This window comes from Heteronotia binoei, chromosome 2 (assembly GCF_032191835.1).
Source record: "Heteronotia binoei isolate CCM8104 ecotype False Entrance Well chromosome 2, APGP_CSIRO_Hbin_v1, whole genome shotgun sequence".
Lineage (NCBI taxonomy): Eukaryota > Metazoa > Chordata > Lepidosauria > Squamata > Gekkonidae > Heteronotia > Heteronotia binoei.
Genome location: NC_083224.1, coordinates 144811717 through 144827737, shown reverse-complemented (window position 1 = coordinate 144827737; position 16021 = coordinate 144811717). Strand labels below are relative to the sequence as shown.

Sequence of the window (16021 nt, the reverse complement as noted above, 5' to 3'; positions counted from 1 at the left end):
AAAGGGCTCACAGTCCCTTTCAATGCCTTTTCCAAGACAGGGCTTCACTCAGAAGGTGTTTAAAGGGACTGCAGTCTCTTTAAAACCCTTTAATGCCAGCTATCTGGCAGTTCCAAAAAATCCCCGATATTTTCAGGATTTTTGGACGCAGTCATTTTTGGATAGCCGGATAAATACCCTGACTGATATCCAGCTGTGAAAATACCTGAAAAATACTGGAAAAAGCATTTTGGTGGTTTTTTTTCCTGGCTTGGTTAAATTGAATGTACACCCCTAGTCCTGAGTATGATACTGTAGAATACAATATCCTCATTTGCTTGACTCAATTGTGTACTAATAACCTGCCAAGTGCCATCAGGATTGCTACCATATATTCTCTCTCTCTCTGGAATTCTTTTATATGTTATTTTCCCTACACTTCCTAAATTGTAATTATATCCTTGTGTCATTAAGTGGTTGCTGCTGAAGATTATGGAGTATTAATATTGGTTTATGCCTGAGATTTCAAAAGTCAGGAATGATATAAGCTTTTTATGTATTCAGGTGACAGAGTCATAGATGTAGGGTCAGAATGGCGAACGTTCAGCAATGATAAAGCAACGAAAGACCCATCTCGAGTTGGAGATACCCAGAATCCTCTCTTAAGTGATGGAGATTTGACTACAATGATTGGCAAGGTAATATTTAATCGTAAAATGTAATGTTTTAGTGCAATGAAAACATGTATATATCAGGTCCTATAAAATGCAAATTAAATAACCTTTAAAAGGTCATTTTATTACATCAGCAGACTATGCATAATAGCTGTTTCATGATGACTTCTTCATGTTCTTGGCATCTTTTGTGCATACAGACTAGGAGACAGCATTCATTGATCTTCCTTGATATTTTTGTGGTTCCTTTCTCAAATACTCAATAAATTGTGTAGCCTAGAATTGGAGGCTCCCCTTCCCGAAAAATAAAAAATATAACATGTAGGGAAATTAGGGTGCAGCTTTGCATTTCTTTACCTGCTGCTTTGTAGGGCATCCCAAAGCCCCACTGAGCTACTTAGGCAAATGCTTTCCTGACATTCTTTCTGGCACAAGTACTAGAGATTAACATTTGCAAGGACCATACTGTTTCCTTACAGTGCTTTATGTATCCACCTTTGGTTCTCAAATATTTATGAAAATTGATGCAACTGTATTGAACATACTGGGTGAAAGGAAAGGAGAAGTACTGCTAGATTTGGGCACATTTGGTCACTAAAGCTATTTTCAGCACTGGTGACAAGTTTTCCTTCTAGAACTAGTTAGTTTCCATAACTGGAAGAATATTATGGTTAGGTGTGTATAAAGCTGAGCTGCTGTTGAATCCATTTTGTATGTGTGTCACAGTTTAATTTTTCCTTAGTGTCTTAAACAACGTATTATTCTTTCTAAACAAGAGTTGATATATGCTCATACTAGTTTAATTGTTATTAAGACATTGTCAGATTAAATAACAATCAGAAATAAATAGGTGTACATTCTAGTACAATGTTGGATTTCATTTTTTCCAGGGATGTGTTCTCTTATTCTTAAAATGATGTGGGAACTTTTGCCTACTAGGTCAGCATAGAAGAGTTGGGTCCAATAAACAGTGGAGTGTTGTCTGTTGACTATTTTATGAAGCCAGAAATACCCTTCTGTAGGTGGTAGCCAACCTTTAAATTGCATTGCAGTATTATCTGATAAAAACTGGGGCAAACCGCCTTGGTTCACAGACTTTGCTGCTGTCCAGCGCAGAAAGGCAAACTTAACAGCTGAGTTCTGTCAGATGGCAGGATTTATAATGTTCTGGTATTTCAAAGTGAAGAGCTGTCCCAAATATCTGCTAATGAGAAAAGCAAGTTGTAAAATTTCTAGAACTTTTAAACTGCAGAAAAATTGGCTTTTTTCTTCCCCTGGGAAAACCCTCCAGAAATTTTGGGAAAATTTGGAATAAGTGCAATGCTTAACTTGCCTGTCAAACCAGGACAATTTTTACTGATTTGGCAACATAAAATGTATCATAAATAACTTAGAAAATAAAATTGTACTGTTTGTTATTGTGGAGTAACCAGGATTTTTTAAGGTTTGGGGGGGGGGGGGGCGCTTAAATTTTTAAAAAGCTCCCAAACCTAAAAAGTCAGGTCCGGCAGGCTGGGTCCTCCTGCTTCTTGCAGCCAGTGCTCTGCCAAAAGCATGGAAATCATTCCTTCACCTCTAACTTTCCTTTCCTGCTTGCTGAGCAGGAGGGGAGAAAGAGGCAGGGTCAGTAGGCCCGGTCTTCCTGCTGCTTGTAACCAGTGAGCTGCAAGAATCATGGAGTCTCTATCTCTTGCTGTCCTGTCCTGCTTGGCCAAGCAGGATGGAGGAGAGAGAGACAGGGCTTGCTCTGGAGTGCTGAGTTGATAAGGTCTCTGCTAGAGGTTGGGGGCGGGGCCCTCAGAGGGGGGATCTCCACAGCTATGGGACTGTTTGATATACTTACAAAATGTAATAGTAAAAAAAGCCAAAAACATTCTTGTAAGAGAAATTACCAGTATACCCAGTACTTGAAAAAGAGTTGGAAACTGCTGCACCCTATTCTGCCATAGTATACATATCTTTATTTTTGTCATAATTTTTGTTACATGGTACTTGATGTCCACTATAGCGATGTAGAATATGTGTTCTTAGTAATGGTCAATATTTGAACAAGTGAACTGAATAGTCATTATGTTCATGTAGTAAAATCAGTCCATGGCATCAGTGCAAATCAATTTTTGAAATGTTTTGTTTGCCATAAGTTCCATAATTTTGGCCACAAGCCATATTGCTCATTAAGCAAAACATGTATTTAAACTGAAATGCCTGCTGCTATGCCAGTCGGGGAGTACAGGACAGCTAATGCTCTATATTCCTAAATTGCTCATCTTTACCTACTTTGGTATGTGTGGTTCCCTATATGAACACTTTCTTGAATACATTAGGAGTTAAGGGGATTTTCTTCATATCTCACTGGATAACCTGTTGTCTAAGCAAATATATAATGGCACATTTTCTTACCAGAAATACAAAGTTTAATGCATCAGAAGGAAAACACTGAGTGGGTATACATAGAACATGTTCTAAGCTTGCCTATCTAGAAATCAACTGTTCGGGAACATAGTAAATAATTTCTTCCTTTTAAGGGAATTGTTGAAGGAACAGATCCACTTTAGTGAGATGAATATCAAAAATATTGTGGTGTCCTGCAATATACAACACAGTGCCAGGAGTTAAATGGAGTTCCTGCTAGTGTCCTAAGAACATGGATAGAGTAGGCAAGCAGGACTGGAGGTCTTCCCACCCACCCAGAGATGATTCACTGCTTTTATACATTCTATTATTGAATACCTCTTTTGCTGGTTTAGGTAAAATGGCTTGCTGTAAATTTTCCTTGTGTAATAGTGATGGGAAGGCAGCAAACCACACTCCGTTTGCGCACTGCAAGCTTCCTTGGAGCAGTTCTTTTGCATGCTCTGTTGGATGCTTAGCTATATCAGGTCCTCCTGAGCTTTCTCTTACTCCTTGGTGGTTCTCTTTCATTGACTAGTCTTAAGGGCAGCTTAACTGCCAAGAATTCTACAGGTTCTAAAAACCTGATCACACTTCGCCAGCTTGTCCTTCTATCACTAATACAGAAGACATATTCACAAGTCCATTTTCTTTTTAAGGAGCAGATGCTCTGACCAGTACCATAAAGGGAATCACAACTAATCTTGATTGGTGTGCTTCATTTAATGGCATTGTACTAAAGTCATACAGGTATCTCTGTCTCATGTAAAAGCCTAGTGCAAAAACAGATAAACTGTCCCTACTTCACTGAAGTAAGTGGAGAACTTTTTTTGGGTGTGGGGGGCGGGGGAGATTGGAAGGGATCTATCAGCTTCCTTCTTGTAAGCAAGAAGTCTTTTTCCACAGAAGCAAGGCATTCTTGTAAGTCTTTCTCCTTGCCAGCTTGGCTTTTCTATAAGGCAGAGACTTTGCCTTGTTGCTTCCTGTAAAAGACTATCATGACCAAAGCAAGCAGCCCTTTCATCCTCTTAAGTGCTTTCCGTACTGATGTGGGAGTTTCCCATGCAAGCAGGCTATTCTGGTAATGTGTAGTCACATGAAGGCTGGGGTGGAGAGTCTTGTAGCAGCCTCCCTTTAAATAGGGGAATAATCACGGGCTAGAAGATCTCAAGTATAAATGAAATGAAAATTTCTAAAAGCGTCATCATGTACAAAGTGCTTTACAAATGTTAAAATTTTAAAAATACCAACTACTAGAGAATGCAATAGTCTCATTATGAACAGCTTATTTAGCTTCTTCCAGGTGGAAACAGGTAAAACAATGATAGCTCCCTGCTGCAGAGTAAAGGCTATATAAACAATCCATTTTCTTAATTGCTAGGAAACTGTAAGAAAGTGCTGCCTATTGCAAGTAGTGAATTGTTCATTCCTCCCCTGCTCTGAATATTCTTAATACATACCAGAAGTATGATCATAAACCTTTCTTCTGCAGGGCACAGGTGCAGCCAGTTTTGACGAATTTGGGAATTCCAAGTATCAGAATCGCAGGACAATGAGCAGCTCTGACCGTGCAATGATGAATGCTTTTAAAGAAATCGCTAGCATGGCAGACAGAATCAACCTCCCCCGAAATATAGTTGTAAGTTCGTGTCTCCTTCTCTTAAATTGTTCTGGCATTTACTTAGTTAGCATAATATAATGAGTGCATGAATTTTTGATATTATTGCTAATTAAATGGCCCAGAGTTAATTAAATTTTGTCTGCTTGCTTTGAAGGATCGAACAAATAATTTATTCAAGCAAGTGTATGAGCAGAAGAGCCTAAAGGGAAGAAGTAACGATGCCATTGCTTCTGCTTGTCTCTATATTGCCTGCAGACAAGAGGGTGTTCCACGCACATTTAAAGGTAAACATCTAGCAGCACATGCTTCAGCTGCTGTTGGATGACCTCTGGCTAGAGTAGACCCACCTTGTGGTGTAGTATTCAGGAGTAAAATGAAGCTTCTAATTCCAGGTATCTTGTATGGGATTTTCCCCTTTTTCTGGTATGGATTATCTCTGGGCAAGGCTTAGATTGACTTAAATATAAATGTTGCAGAAGGTGAAGCAATTATTGGTCATGCTTAAAAGCTGTTGTGTGATATGAAGATGGCTGACTGTTTCATATCAGCAGGAATTCACTACATGGTCAAACCCACAGCAGTGCAATTTGGATTGTGCTACTTTCAAAGCAGAATAAACTGGGCAAAGTGATAAATTTTGACTCATACTTGTCCAGTAAAAGGCCTCTCGAAGCATATTTAGAATACAGGGTTGCCTCTTTCTGGAAAGTCAGGGAAATAGAAATTGATCTGAAGTCAGGGAAATTGTGATTAAAATATATTCAAGCAGTGGATTTTTGACCTGCTGCAAGAGCATGATTGTTTTTGTGGTAACTGGAATAGAGAAGTAGCAGAATACAAGTAAAACTTAATGATGCCCTTTCCCAGCTCCACCTTTTTCTCAGCTCCACCCCCAGCAACCAGCCTAATGTGTTTGTTTAGCTCTGTCTCTGCATGATTTCCAAGGTCTGCCTGTAGCATTTGCAAAGTAAGGCTAGTTTAAACATTTAGTGATATACAGACTTTAACCATCAGACTGTTTTCATCCCTACCTGCTAGTACTGCATTTAACTTACTTATAAAGATAAGCATGTTTTTGGGTCATGCTTGTGTATAGAATGCATGTTTTGTCTCCTGCTAAACCCAGCACAGAGTTGCAAATGAGTTTTGCCACTGTTCGATTTCACAGACAACTAGCACTTTCTACTCTGCACCATGCAGAGTAAATTTTGTGAATGTGATTGCTTGTTCCTGCTGGAGTTTACAGAGTACCAGCTCTCACCCTTTTTCCTGACTTCTCCCATGCATAAAGGTTGCAAATGAGGGTTGTCTGCTTCTCTAGATTGCAGAAACTCCCATCTCCTTTCTTGCTGCTTATCTGCTCATTACACTTTCAAGAACCTTTCCCAGTTTTGGAAAGTTCCTACTTGCCAGAAACAAAGGTGCTAACATCTTGGTGTCAGGCAGGTGGTCCTGTGTACAGCTGTATCTGAAACCACATTTTGAAGATGGCTTCTAAGAGGACAGTTTTTAATATGCAGTGGCTGGATTTCAAACTTCATCCTGACTTCGTTCCATGGCTATCACCAGTTGCGGGAGACAAATGCAAAGGTTATTGTAAAGTGCCAAAAAATCTTTGAACTAAATAATATGGGAATTAGAACTGTGGAGTCTCATGCACAAGGACCATTACATCAGAAGAACCTGAAAATTAAATCAAGTAAACAGTCCATCGCAATATGTTTAAGTTCAAAGTCATGTACAATTTCATATAGTAAAACCAGAGAGGGTGAAGGGACAGCCCCTGCAAAGACTGGAAAACTTGATCAGAGTGATTAAAATGGCAAAGAATTACCCACCACACAAACTAGTATAGCTGCCTATGTAATCAAGGACTGTCAGGATAGTAGAGTCCCTATGGGCTTTGCAACTGGTGATGAAGATGATGTCATTTAACTCTTGTAACAACATCAGTGAGTTATTCAAGCGAATGTTCTCAGCCAGATAGCTCAACAGTTTCATCTTGGAAGAACAAAACAATATATGTTGTTGCTTTTGGCTTGGCACCATATTTCTCTGATCTTTTACTGGAAGAGCTGAAACAATGCCAAACATTTGTTATCTGTTTTGATGAAACTTTGAATAAGGTGCTTCAATAGGAACAGATGGATTTAGTAGTTCGTTTTTGGGATGATTACTGTCATAAAGTTTCCACATGGTATCCAACCAGTCAGTGTTTTTCTTCAAACTGCTACTGCTGAAAACCTTCGGAAGTTTCAAGAAGGCATGTCTTCTTTATCAATTGCAAAATTATTACAAGTATCTGTGGATGGGCCAAATGTAAATCACCTTTTTCTGAGAAAACTAAAAGAAGAAATTTAGACCAACCTTGACTGTAAAGAAGAAGGAAAAGAACTGATTAACTTTGGAACTTGTAGCCTTTATGTTGTACATGGGTCTTTTAAAACAGGATTGCAAGCAGTGAAATGGGACTTGAATTCAGTCTTGCGCAACATGTACTCAGATTCCCCAGCTAGGAGGGCATCATACACTGATATGACTGGAAGCACACTATTTCCCCTGAAGTTTTGCACTACTAGGTGATTGAAAAATGTTGTGCCTTTATAGAGCTATGACTGTTTTGGACAACATCAAGAAATATGTGGAAGAAGCAAAACTCCCCCACAGTAAACTTGCAATTTGTATAAAAGCTGCAATGCAAGTTCCACTCATGAAGTGCAAAATGGCTTTCATGAAAACAATTGCTGGGGTTTGTGAGCCATTTCTACAAAGGTTTCAAAACCACAAACCATTGGCATCTTTTTTTGTACGAAGAACTTTGTAAACTAATCAAGAAGGTAATGAGTTGTTGCATAAAATCAGAAACACTGCAAAATGTGTCTTCTGGTTCCCAGTTGTTAACAGTTGATGTGAAATTGTCTGAGAACTTGCTGAGAAGGAGGTTGATATTGGCTTTGTAGCAAAGAAGCAGTTGAAAGAAACTAAACTGAGTGAACGTCAAGTGATCGAGTTTTGCCTAGGGTTGAAAAGTTGATTGAGAGAAGTTCTTTGAAGTTCAAGATGGTGAATGGCCTATCAGCATTAGATCCTACTATCACTTTATACAAGCCAAATCTTGGAATCACCAGAATAAGGGCTGTTCTTGAAGCTCTACATGCAGCAAATCAGATCAATGACACAGTAGTGGAAAAATCAAAAGCAACAATACACTACTTTAACCACAGCTGCCCACAATGAGTTCAAGGCTCAGTTTCAAGCATATGTTGCAAAACAAATGATTAAGTTGGACTGGATACGTTTTACAGTGGTATTTTGTAGTCAAAGAAAAGTTTCTTAGACATGTGGACTGTTGTCAAAATGTGCCTTATTCTGTGTCATGGTAATGCTTCTGTTGAAAGTGAATTTTCAGTTAATAAGTCAATGTTAATTGAGAACTTGAATGAAGAAACTGTTGTCTGTCAACGTCAAGTTTACGATGCTGTCTTGAACTGTGGACTTGAATCTATTGCAGTCAGTCATGCATGCTTATGCATGCTACACAGAGCACTTGGAGGATAAGCACCATAAGCAACAAGAAGAAATTCAGAAGAAAGAAAAAACTTGGACAAATTAAACGTCTTGAAAATGCCAAAAAAAAAGACTGAGAGAAGAAGCCAAAACGGAAGAGGAAACAATTGATGAGAAACTAAGTTACAAAATAATAAGAGAAAACTGTAGAAGTGATAGTTTTATATCTTAAATATTCATTCTTTAAAAACAGATTACTTGTATTCTAATTTCTAACTTACTACTGCAATTTCAAAACTATAAGTTTTGTAATGTGGCTTCACCATTTTAGTAAGAATGCCTACATAATTTTTGTGTACCTCTGAAGCAATAACAAAAATGTTATGTCATTTGTTAGCATTCAGAGTTTACTTGAGTTGAAATTTGTATTGGTGTAATTTTTGGTGCAATTGCAAAACAGAGGTTGCTGCAGTTAATGTTGAAAGAAGCTGATATTAAATCTCTTACTTTGACAAATATTTTTGCAGTTGAGACTTGTGTAGTCATAGAGTGGAACATTTCATTAAACCTTGCATTAATGCAACACAACCTATTCATTTTTTTAACTTGTGATTATAATGTTGGTCAGGGAAATTGACAAATGTTGGTCAGGGAAATAAAATTTTTTAGTGGCAACCCTGGAATATCTGGCTTTAGGGTGTGAGTGTATCTGAATTCATCATCTACCTCTCCCTGCTGTATCACAGGGCCTAATTGAAATATGTACTATTGGTAGAAACAGTTGACCCAGGAATGTAACTTGTAAGGTATACAGCTGTGATTGCCTCAAGTGGTACCAAATATATCTTCCTGGCTTCATAGAGAGCCCACTACTACCATGTATCTCTCTTTCTGATTTTGGGGCAGCAGTGTATGTGAAGGGGCAATTTGGGTCATGTGCCAGGTGTTCAGAAGCCACAATGGACTGCCTGTCCAGAAAGTGAAAATCTGACACATGGTTTTTAAGTTACTCTTGGTTGATTTAAGTCAGACTTTCTATCCAAGATGGTCTTGTTCTCTCTGTTGGCTGGTGCCAACCTTAAAGGGGAGCCACTGTGGTGTAGTGTTAAGACAGTTGGTCAAAAGACCCAGGTTCATATCCCAAGTCCTGCAATGGAAGCTTACTGGATGACTTTGGGCCAGTCACACACTCTCAGCCTAACCTCCCTTCAGGGTTGTTGTGAGATTAAAACAGAGGAGAATGGTATAAGCCACTTTGGGTCCTAGTCAGTGAATAAATGAGTTCAATAATAAAAAAGGTCATCACTGCTGTTTTGTTAATTATCAGTGGACCAAAATGTCTACATACAGTGTGTTGCTTTGATCTTGTGGGCAGGTTAGTGCTGGAGAGCATTATGGAGGATTTGATTAACCTTTCTTCTCATTGAGTCTCAAATACATACCTGTTCGTCAGATGAAGCAAAATAACAAGCTCGCCTCATGCATTCATTGTTCTGGCTAGCTGTGTTATTACTGTCCCTATTCAAGGCACAGTTGCAGGGAGTTGAGTTCCATAAGGAAGAACCGACATAATCTAGTCTTTTGTGCTTTCAGAAGGAGCAAATGAATTCTGTCTGTTCTGGGGAGCTGTCTAATTTTTGCCTTTATATATGGTGGTAGACAGACTCTGGTTCCGTAAACTTGAACAGCTGAAACAGTTGCTTTTGGATTGATGATTATTCCTCTGAGGTGTCTTCCAATGGAATGTTTCTTAAAGTGGATCTGAGTTCATTTGGTATGTAGACTGAATTATGGGACCTTGCTGTGAAATTTTAAGATGCTGATAGCACAGTAAGAAATTAGTAGTTTCAAAATTAAGATTTAATTTGCAGTGAGGACTAAAAGCATTGCCCTTATGTTAACATGTGAACATCTTGATTGTTTTTAGAAATATGTGCTGTATCCAGAATTTCCAAAAAAGAAATAGGCCGATGCTTCAAGCTTATTTTGAAGGCTCTGGAAACAAGTGTGGATTTGATCACAACTGGAGATTTCATGTCCAGGTTTTGTTCAAACCTTGGTCTTCCTAAGCAAGTTCAGATGGCAGCAACACACATTGCACGTAAAGCTGTGGAATTAGACTTGGTCCCTGGGAGGAGTCCCATTTCAGTCGCAGCTGCAGCAATTTATATGGCTTCACAAGCTTCTGCAGAGAAGAGGACCCAGAAAGGTAACCTTCCTTTTTTTTGCTAAATTTGATCTTTGTATCTGCAGGAGTAGTAATTCTTCTGAAATGAGGAGAGGCATTTATACAGATGCTTTTATTTTGGTCTTAGATGCATCTCTTCTTCAGTATAGTCACTGTGTCTTTCTTTGTCCTTTTGGGTTAATTTCTTGAGTGATGAAACTGCGCCACATTTTCCATACAATAATCACATGCAGTGAGTGTTCTGAACCTATATATGCTCATGCAGAATTAAGACTATAGTGTTTCAAGTGATCTGTTATAGTCCTATGCATTAGCAAGAGTGCCTCTTTAACTAAGACGCCAGACTGCATGTATCATTGGTTTTCTGAATCACCGTATATCTGTATGGCTTGGTTAGCATAAATTAGAATTTGCCCTAGTCTTGTGTTATAAGTTAGTCCTTATTAGGACTCCATTCTAATATTACAGTCTAGTTTATCTCTATGTAGCCAAGGAATTGGGTGGTACTTAGTTTGGCATTAATGAAATCTGTCTCCTTCAAAGGAGGCAGGGAGATGTTTTGTTTCTAACTAGGGAAAAAGAGTTGCCTATAACTGTAATCCAGAAAGATTAGCAGCACTGACTTCCTTTTCTGGCTAGGGGGATGCAGGCTGGGAAATATCCTCAGAATGAAGAGCTGCCTTCTACATAAAGACCTGGAAATATATTGATGTTACAGATCTTTTAAAAGATGTGTTGCAGCTATGCTTACAATTTATCATGTGATATTTGCCTAAGCCCACAAGGCAGGACCTATGAAACTCGTTTGGGAATCAAGGTCTTTCAGAAGGGAATAAACTTTGACAGAGATCACTAGTAAGAGACCACTCTTCTAGCTGCAGTTTACTAAGTAGGAAGGCTTTGCCTCCCTCACCCCTTTCTAGAGGGTACTGTCTATGTCCTGCACAATTGCAGCCCCCTATGTAGGACTGCACAAAATTCTGGAAGAGTTATCTCACTAGGAATCTTTAAATAGCTTCGAACTCCTCGTGTACTTTTTAGAAGAAATAAAGAATTTGTGCTGGCCAAAATGAAGTTTTCATAAAGCCTGGCTTCCTCTGCTAGTAGTCTTGCCTCTGTGTGGTGCAGTCTGAACTTTACAGCCTCACCCTAACGCCAGCACTTTGAGTTGACCTAGAAACTGACTAAATATAGGTACAATATGTTTTTATTGGTCACCACAACAAAATCTTCAAACTTACAGATTCCTGAGTTGATGTATTTCTTAAGAAATCTCCTGCTCAATGTATCTTTAATAGTCAGAAGTAGAACACCAAGAGAGCATGGGGCAAGTTTATAAGCTGTAAGGCCATAGTTGTGTTTTGAAAACTTCTTGTGTTGAAAGAATATTTCCTAGCACCCTGTTATTCATTCTCTGACCCCCCTCTTGAAGGTAGGGGTTGACCCTTGTGTATGCAAAACACATTACAGTATAAGGGGCCAGTGGAAGAGGGAACAGGAAGCGATTTTGCTCATTTTCCTCTCCTCGCTGCAGCATGTTTGCAGGGGTTCCTCCTGCCTTCAGAGGCTTTTTTTGATATAATGGTAGAATGCTGGGGGAAAGGGCAGCATGTGGTTCTTTTCCCATCTTCCAACTTTCTCTGAGTTTTTTGGCTATATCCAGCTCTTTAAAATTTGTAGGTGTACTTGTAACTTTAAGGATAGGTCTTCTAGTAGATACAACCTAATCTTGTCTGACTTGGTTTTTGTTTCAGAAATTGGCGACATTGCTGGTGTAGCTGATGTTACCATAAGGCAGTCATATAGACTGATCTACCCCAGAGCTCCAGATTTGTTCCCAGCAGATTTCAAATTCGACACCCCAGTGGATAAATTGCCACAGCTGTAAAACTCCAAAGGCTGCTTCTAGATCGTACAAGAGTTTGATTTTGACTTACAAAAGAGGTGTATAAGGAATTATTACTGAGCCTTCAAGTTGCAGAACTGGTTAAAGGATGTGAAAAATGCCTAGCAAAGGAAGGAGCAAACATTCCAGGTGTAAACAAGATCATTTTGTGGTATCTTTTTCTGTATATATTAGTGAAAGTAATTATTTATCAACCATTGCAACAAGCTTAATTTCCTATTATATGTACTTTGATTTCTTTCATAGAGATCTAGTAAAATGTATTTTGGAAAATATTCCAAATTCTGACTCCTGAATAAACTTTTCCAAAAACATTTACTGTCTTGGTTTCAGGGTTTTTTTCCCTTTTTTTTAGTTCAAAAATACTTTTATTAAGAAATTTCAAAAGAATACAGAGTAAAAAAGAGTCACCACATAAACTATTACAGCAACGATATGCAGGATCAACTATAGTTGCAAATATAAGCATAACAATCTAATTTATAATGCAGATGTAAGCATAACAATCTAATCATAACTGCATAATGTGGATTGAACTTACAGCAAACAATATTGCATAAAGGATACTGTTTAAAATGGAGGCTCTAAATGATGTATGAGACAGAAAAGCTTTAAAAATAATATAAATAAAGAAAAAGTAAATAATTACATAACTACAAAGACATAACTAAATCAACCACTCCTGTGCCCCAGAGAACAGAAGAAAGAAGTCAAGAGAAGTTAGAAGTACACTAGAGCAGGGGTGGCCAACGGTAGCTCTCCAGCTGTTTTTTGCCTACAACTCCCATTAGCCCCAGCCATTGGCCATGCTGGCTGGGGCTGATGGGAGTTGTAGGCAAAAAACATCTGGAGAGCTACCGTTGGGCACCCCTTCACTAGAGACATTTGTGAGGGTTTATATGGAGGAATTTCTTGGCATGTTGCATAACTCACAAAAGGAAACCACTTAGCAGAAAAATTGGAGGAATTAGATTGTTGAAGATTGGAATTGATTTTGACCATTATGAAGTACTCCCACATTTTGGAAAGCCAAGTGGTGATAGTTGGGAGCAGAGTTTTTCTGATTTTATTCTAAATAAATACAAACCTGGTGCAAGCAACTCTTTAAAAAAATACACCTCTTCCATTTCCTATTTAGCTGGATCCTGCCCATGGGATGTTTGTATTATTTCCTTCAAATTTTATTAAAGTATGGACAGCTGATGCAGAGAAATTACAGGTTGCTGCAGTGCTCTCTGACCATCAAAGGAAATAAGTCAGCTGTGTCAAGGATATGGCAATTCTTTTATAATCTTTTTTTCAGAAATTCATAAACAAATAGAGAACCTTCCAAGGACCAGGTATTGTTCAATAATAGTATTCACTTAATCAGAGCTAATCTAACTACCAAAGCAAAAAGCAGAAAGATGGATCTCTTGAGATCTGTGGAAGATAGAATTTACCTTTGGTCAAACGGTTAGATTGCCTCTTGGTGTCCCCTTATCCTTCTAGAAGATACAGCTTAGAATTGATGGAAAGCGTTCCAAGCTCTAACATCCTTATTGCCGAAATGATGACCACCAGGTATAGTTTTCATCCTCAGCCACTTCAATGGAATCTCTGATTGGCTCAAAGGGAGGCTTTGTGAGAGATGAAAGCACGGTATGTAATTTCCAGGTTGGAAATCTATGCATCCATTGAGGATCTTTTAGAGTTGTTCCCTTTATGAAGTATATGTGTAGATGCCTTGACTGACACCTTCAACTTGAGGTAACACTATAGGCAGCACTGCAACTTGAAATCTGAGTGTTACAGCTCTTAAATCTGTCAGTGCCTTGAAGGAAGTCTAGAAGTGACTTGAGTTGCAGGTTTAGGGTATCAACTCTCTTCCTCCAACACCATTGAACAAATACTCTCCAAGTAGTGTTATACTGTTGGTTTATTGCCTCCTAGAGGAAAGAATATCCCTGACTATAATGCTGTACTCTGGTTGGAAGATGTTAATCCTGCTCAAAATGGTCAAATTAAACCATTCCAGTTGTGGTTGCGAGATTGGTCCGTGCTGTAGCATGTCGAGTCTCATATGTGGATTGGTAGACATATGAAATAGTGTCAAGAACCATGGATGACGAGGCCAAAAGAGAACCACTAGGATGTTGATGTTTTGGATCAGTTTTGGTAGTATTGGGACCAGGGGGAAGGCATATAGCAAACCTCTGCCAGCTTGATGTTAAGGCATCTGTTCTTTCAGCCTGAGGATGATGGAACCTGGGGAAGAACTGATCTAATGGTTCATTGAGGATGCAGAGAGATCTACCAGTAGGGGGGCAAAGTGGATCAAAATTGAACAAATCCTTGTTGAGGGCCCATTTTTCCTCTTGGATTGCTTGTCTGCCGAGCCAGTCTGCTTAGAATTTTGCTGTTCCCTTGATGTGTGCCATAATAGAGGACATGTGCTTCTCTGCTTACATTAGGATCCTGGCCAGGGCTTTTTCTGCAGCAGCCAGGATCAGGGCTTTTTTATAGCAGGAACTCCTTTGCATATTAGGCCAGCCCCCCCAATGTTGCCAATCCTCCAGGAGCCTGTAGTAGGCCTGTAAGCTCTTGGAACATTGGCTACATCTGGGGTGTGTGACCTAATATACAAAGGAGTTCCTGCTATTAAAAAAGCCCTGATCCTGGCTGCTTCCCTGTGAAACACTGTGGACCTGGATCCCCTGTTTGAGGTAAGTTTTTGCCGCTATATTGTCTGTGCTTATCAAGATGTCAGACTGAGCTATTTTGATTCTAAAATAGAGAACAACTAGATGGATGGCCTGAAGCTCTAGCAGGTTGATTGGTTGGGTTGCTTCTTTCTTGTTCCACCAATGTTGTACTGGTTACTTGTCCAGATGGATTGGTGTCTGTGAATATGTTTTATTTATAGGATCCAAAAGCCCCGTAGAAGGTTGGACAGGTGAGACTGGACCTAACCCATAGTGGAATATGGATCAATAATCCTTCCTTCCTTAAGATCTGAACTTGAAAAGGTCTCAAGAGCTGTTGCAGATACCTGGAATGAAATCTGCCCCACTGTATCACATCTGTGCTTGAAACTGATAGAACTATCGACTTGATGAGGGTCATTAGCATTTTCCTTGCCTTCTTGTGTGAGAAAGGGACAGTTGGACATGGCGTCTATGAGTATAGCTAGGTGTTTCAAACCCTGTGTCAGTTCCAGGGAGATCTTGTGAAGGTTCACAAAGGAATCCATGGCCTAGTAAAGCACCAAATAGTTTTCTCTGTCCTTCCTTGACTTATGTTGGGAACTGGATCTGATTAGTAGGTTGTCCAGCTAAGGGTGGATGTGAACTCCCTTGTTCTCTTAACTTTATGACTCAATTGATCAGCAATTTTGAGAAAACCCTTGGGGGTTGTAGAGAGGTGAAAGAAGATCTCTGAACTGAAGATGGTTCTTTCTGACACAGAAGTGCAGAAATCTCCAGTGACCTTGAAAAATGGGTATGTGAAGGTAAGCCTCCATCAAATCTATCAATGTGAGGTAGTCTTCCAGTTGTAGGGATTTGGTGATTGACCATAGTGTTGTCATTCTGAAATGCCTCAATTTCACAAATACATTGTGGTATTTCAGATCGAGAATTCTTTTTTTTGGAATTGTAAAGAAAATAGAGTATGCTTCATATCTTGTTTCTTAGTGAGGGACAGGCTCTGGCTTGAATGCTGAAATTTTTGATTGCTTTTATGGTTTTGAGCTGTTTTTGTGAGTCCTGTTAAGG

General features: G+C 39.1%; 1 protein-coding gene across 1 annotated transcript in view; it reads left to right on the top strand.

Annotated features, from left to right (window-relative positions):
* Positions 1 to 12580, top strand: part of GTF2B (general transcription factor IIB) — a 30936-nt gene extending 18356 nt beyond the window's left edge. Inside the window, exons 3-7 of the mRNA XM_060232172.1 lie at positions 544 to 677; positions 4537 to 4683; positions 4820 to 4949; positions 10100 to 10381; positions 12115 to 12580. Coding sequence (XP_060088155.1) covers positions 544 to 677; positions 4537 to 4683; positions 4820 to 4949; positions 10100 to 10381; positions 12115 to 12248 — 827 coding nt within the window. The 3' untranslated portion in view covers positions 12249 to 12580. The remainder of the gene's footprint in view (positions 1 to 543; positions 678 to 4536; positions 4684 to 4819; positions 4950 to 10099; positions 10382 to 12114) is intronic.
* Positions 12581 to 16021: the final 3441 nt, after the last annotated feature.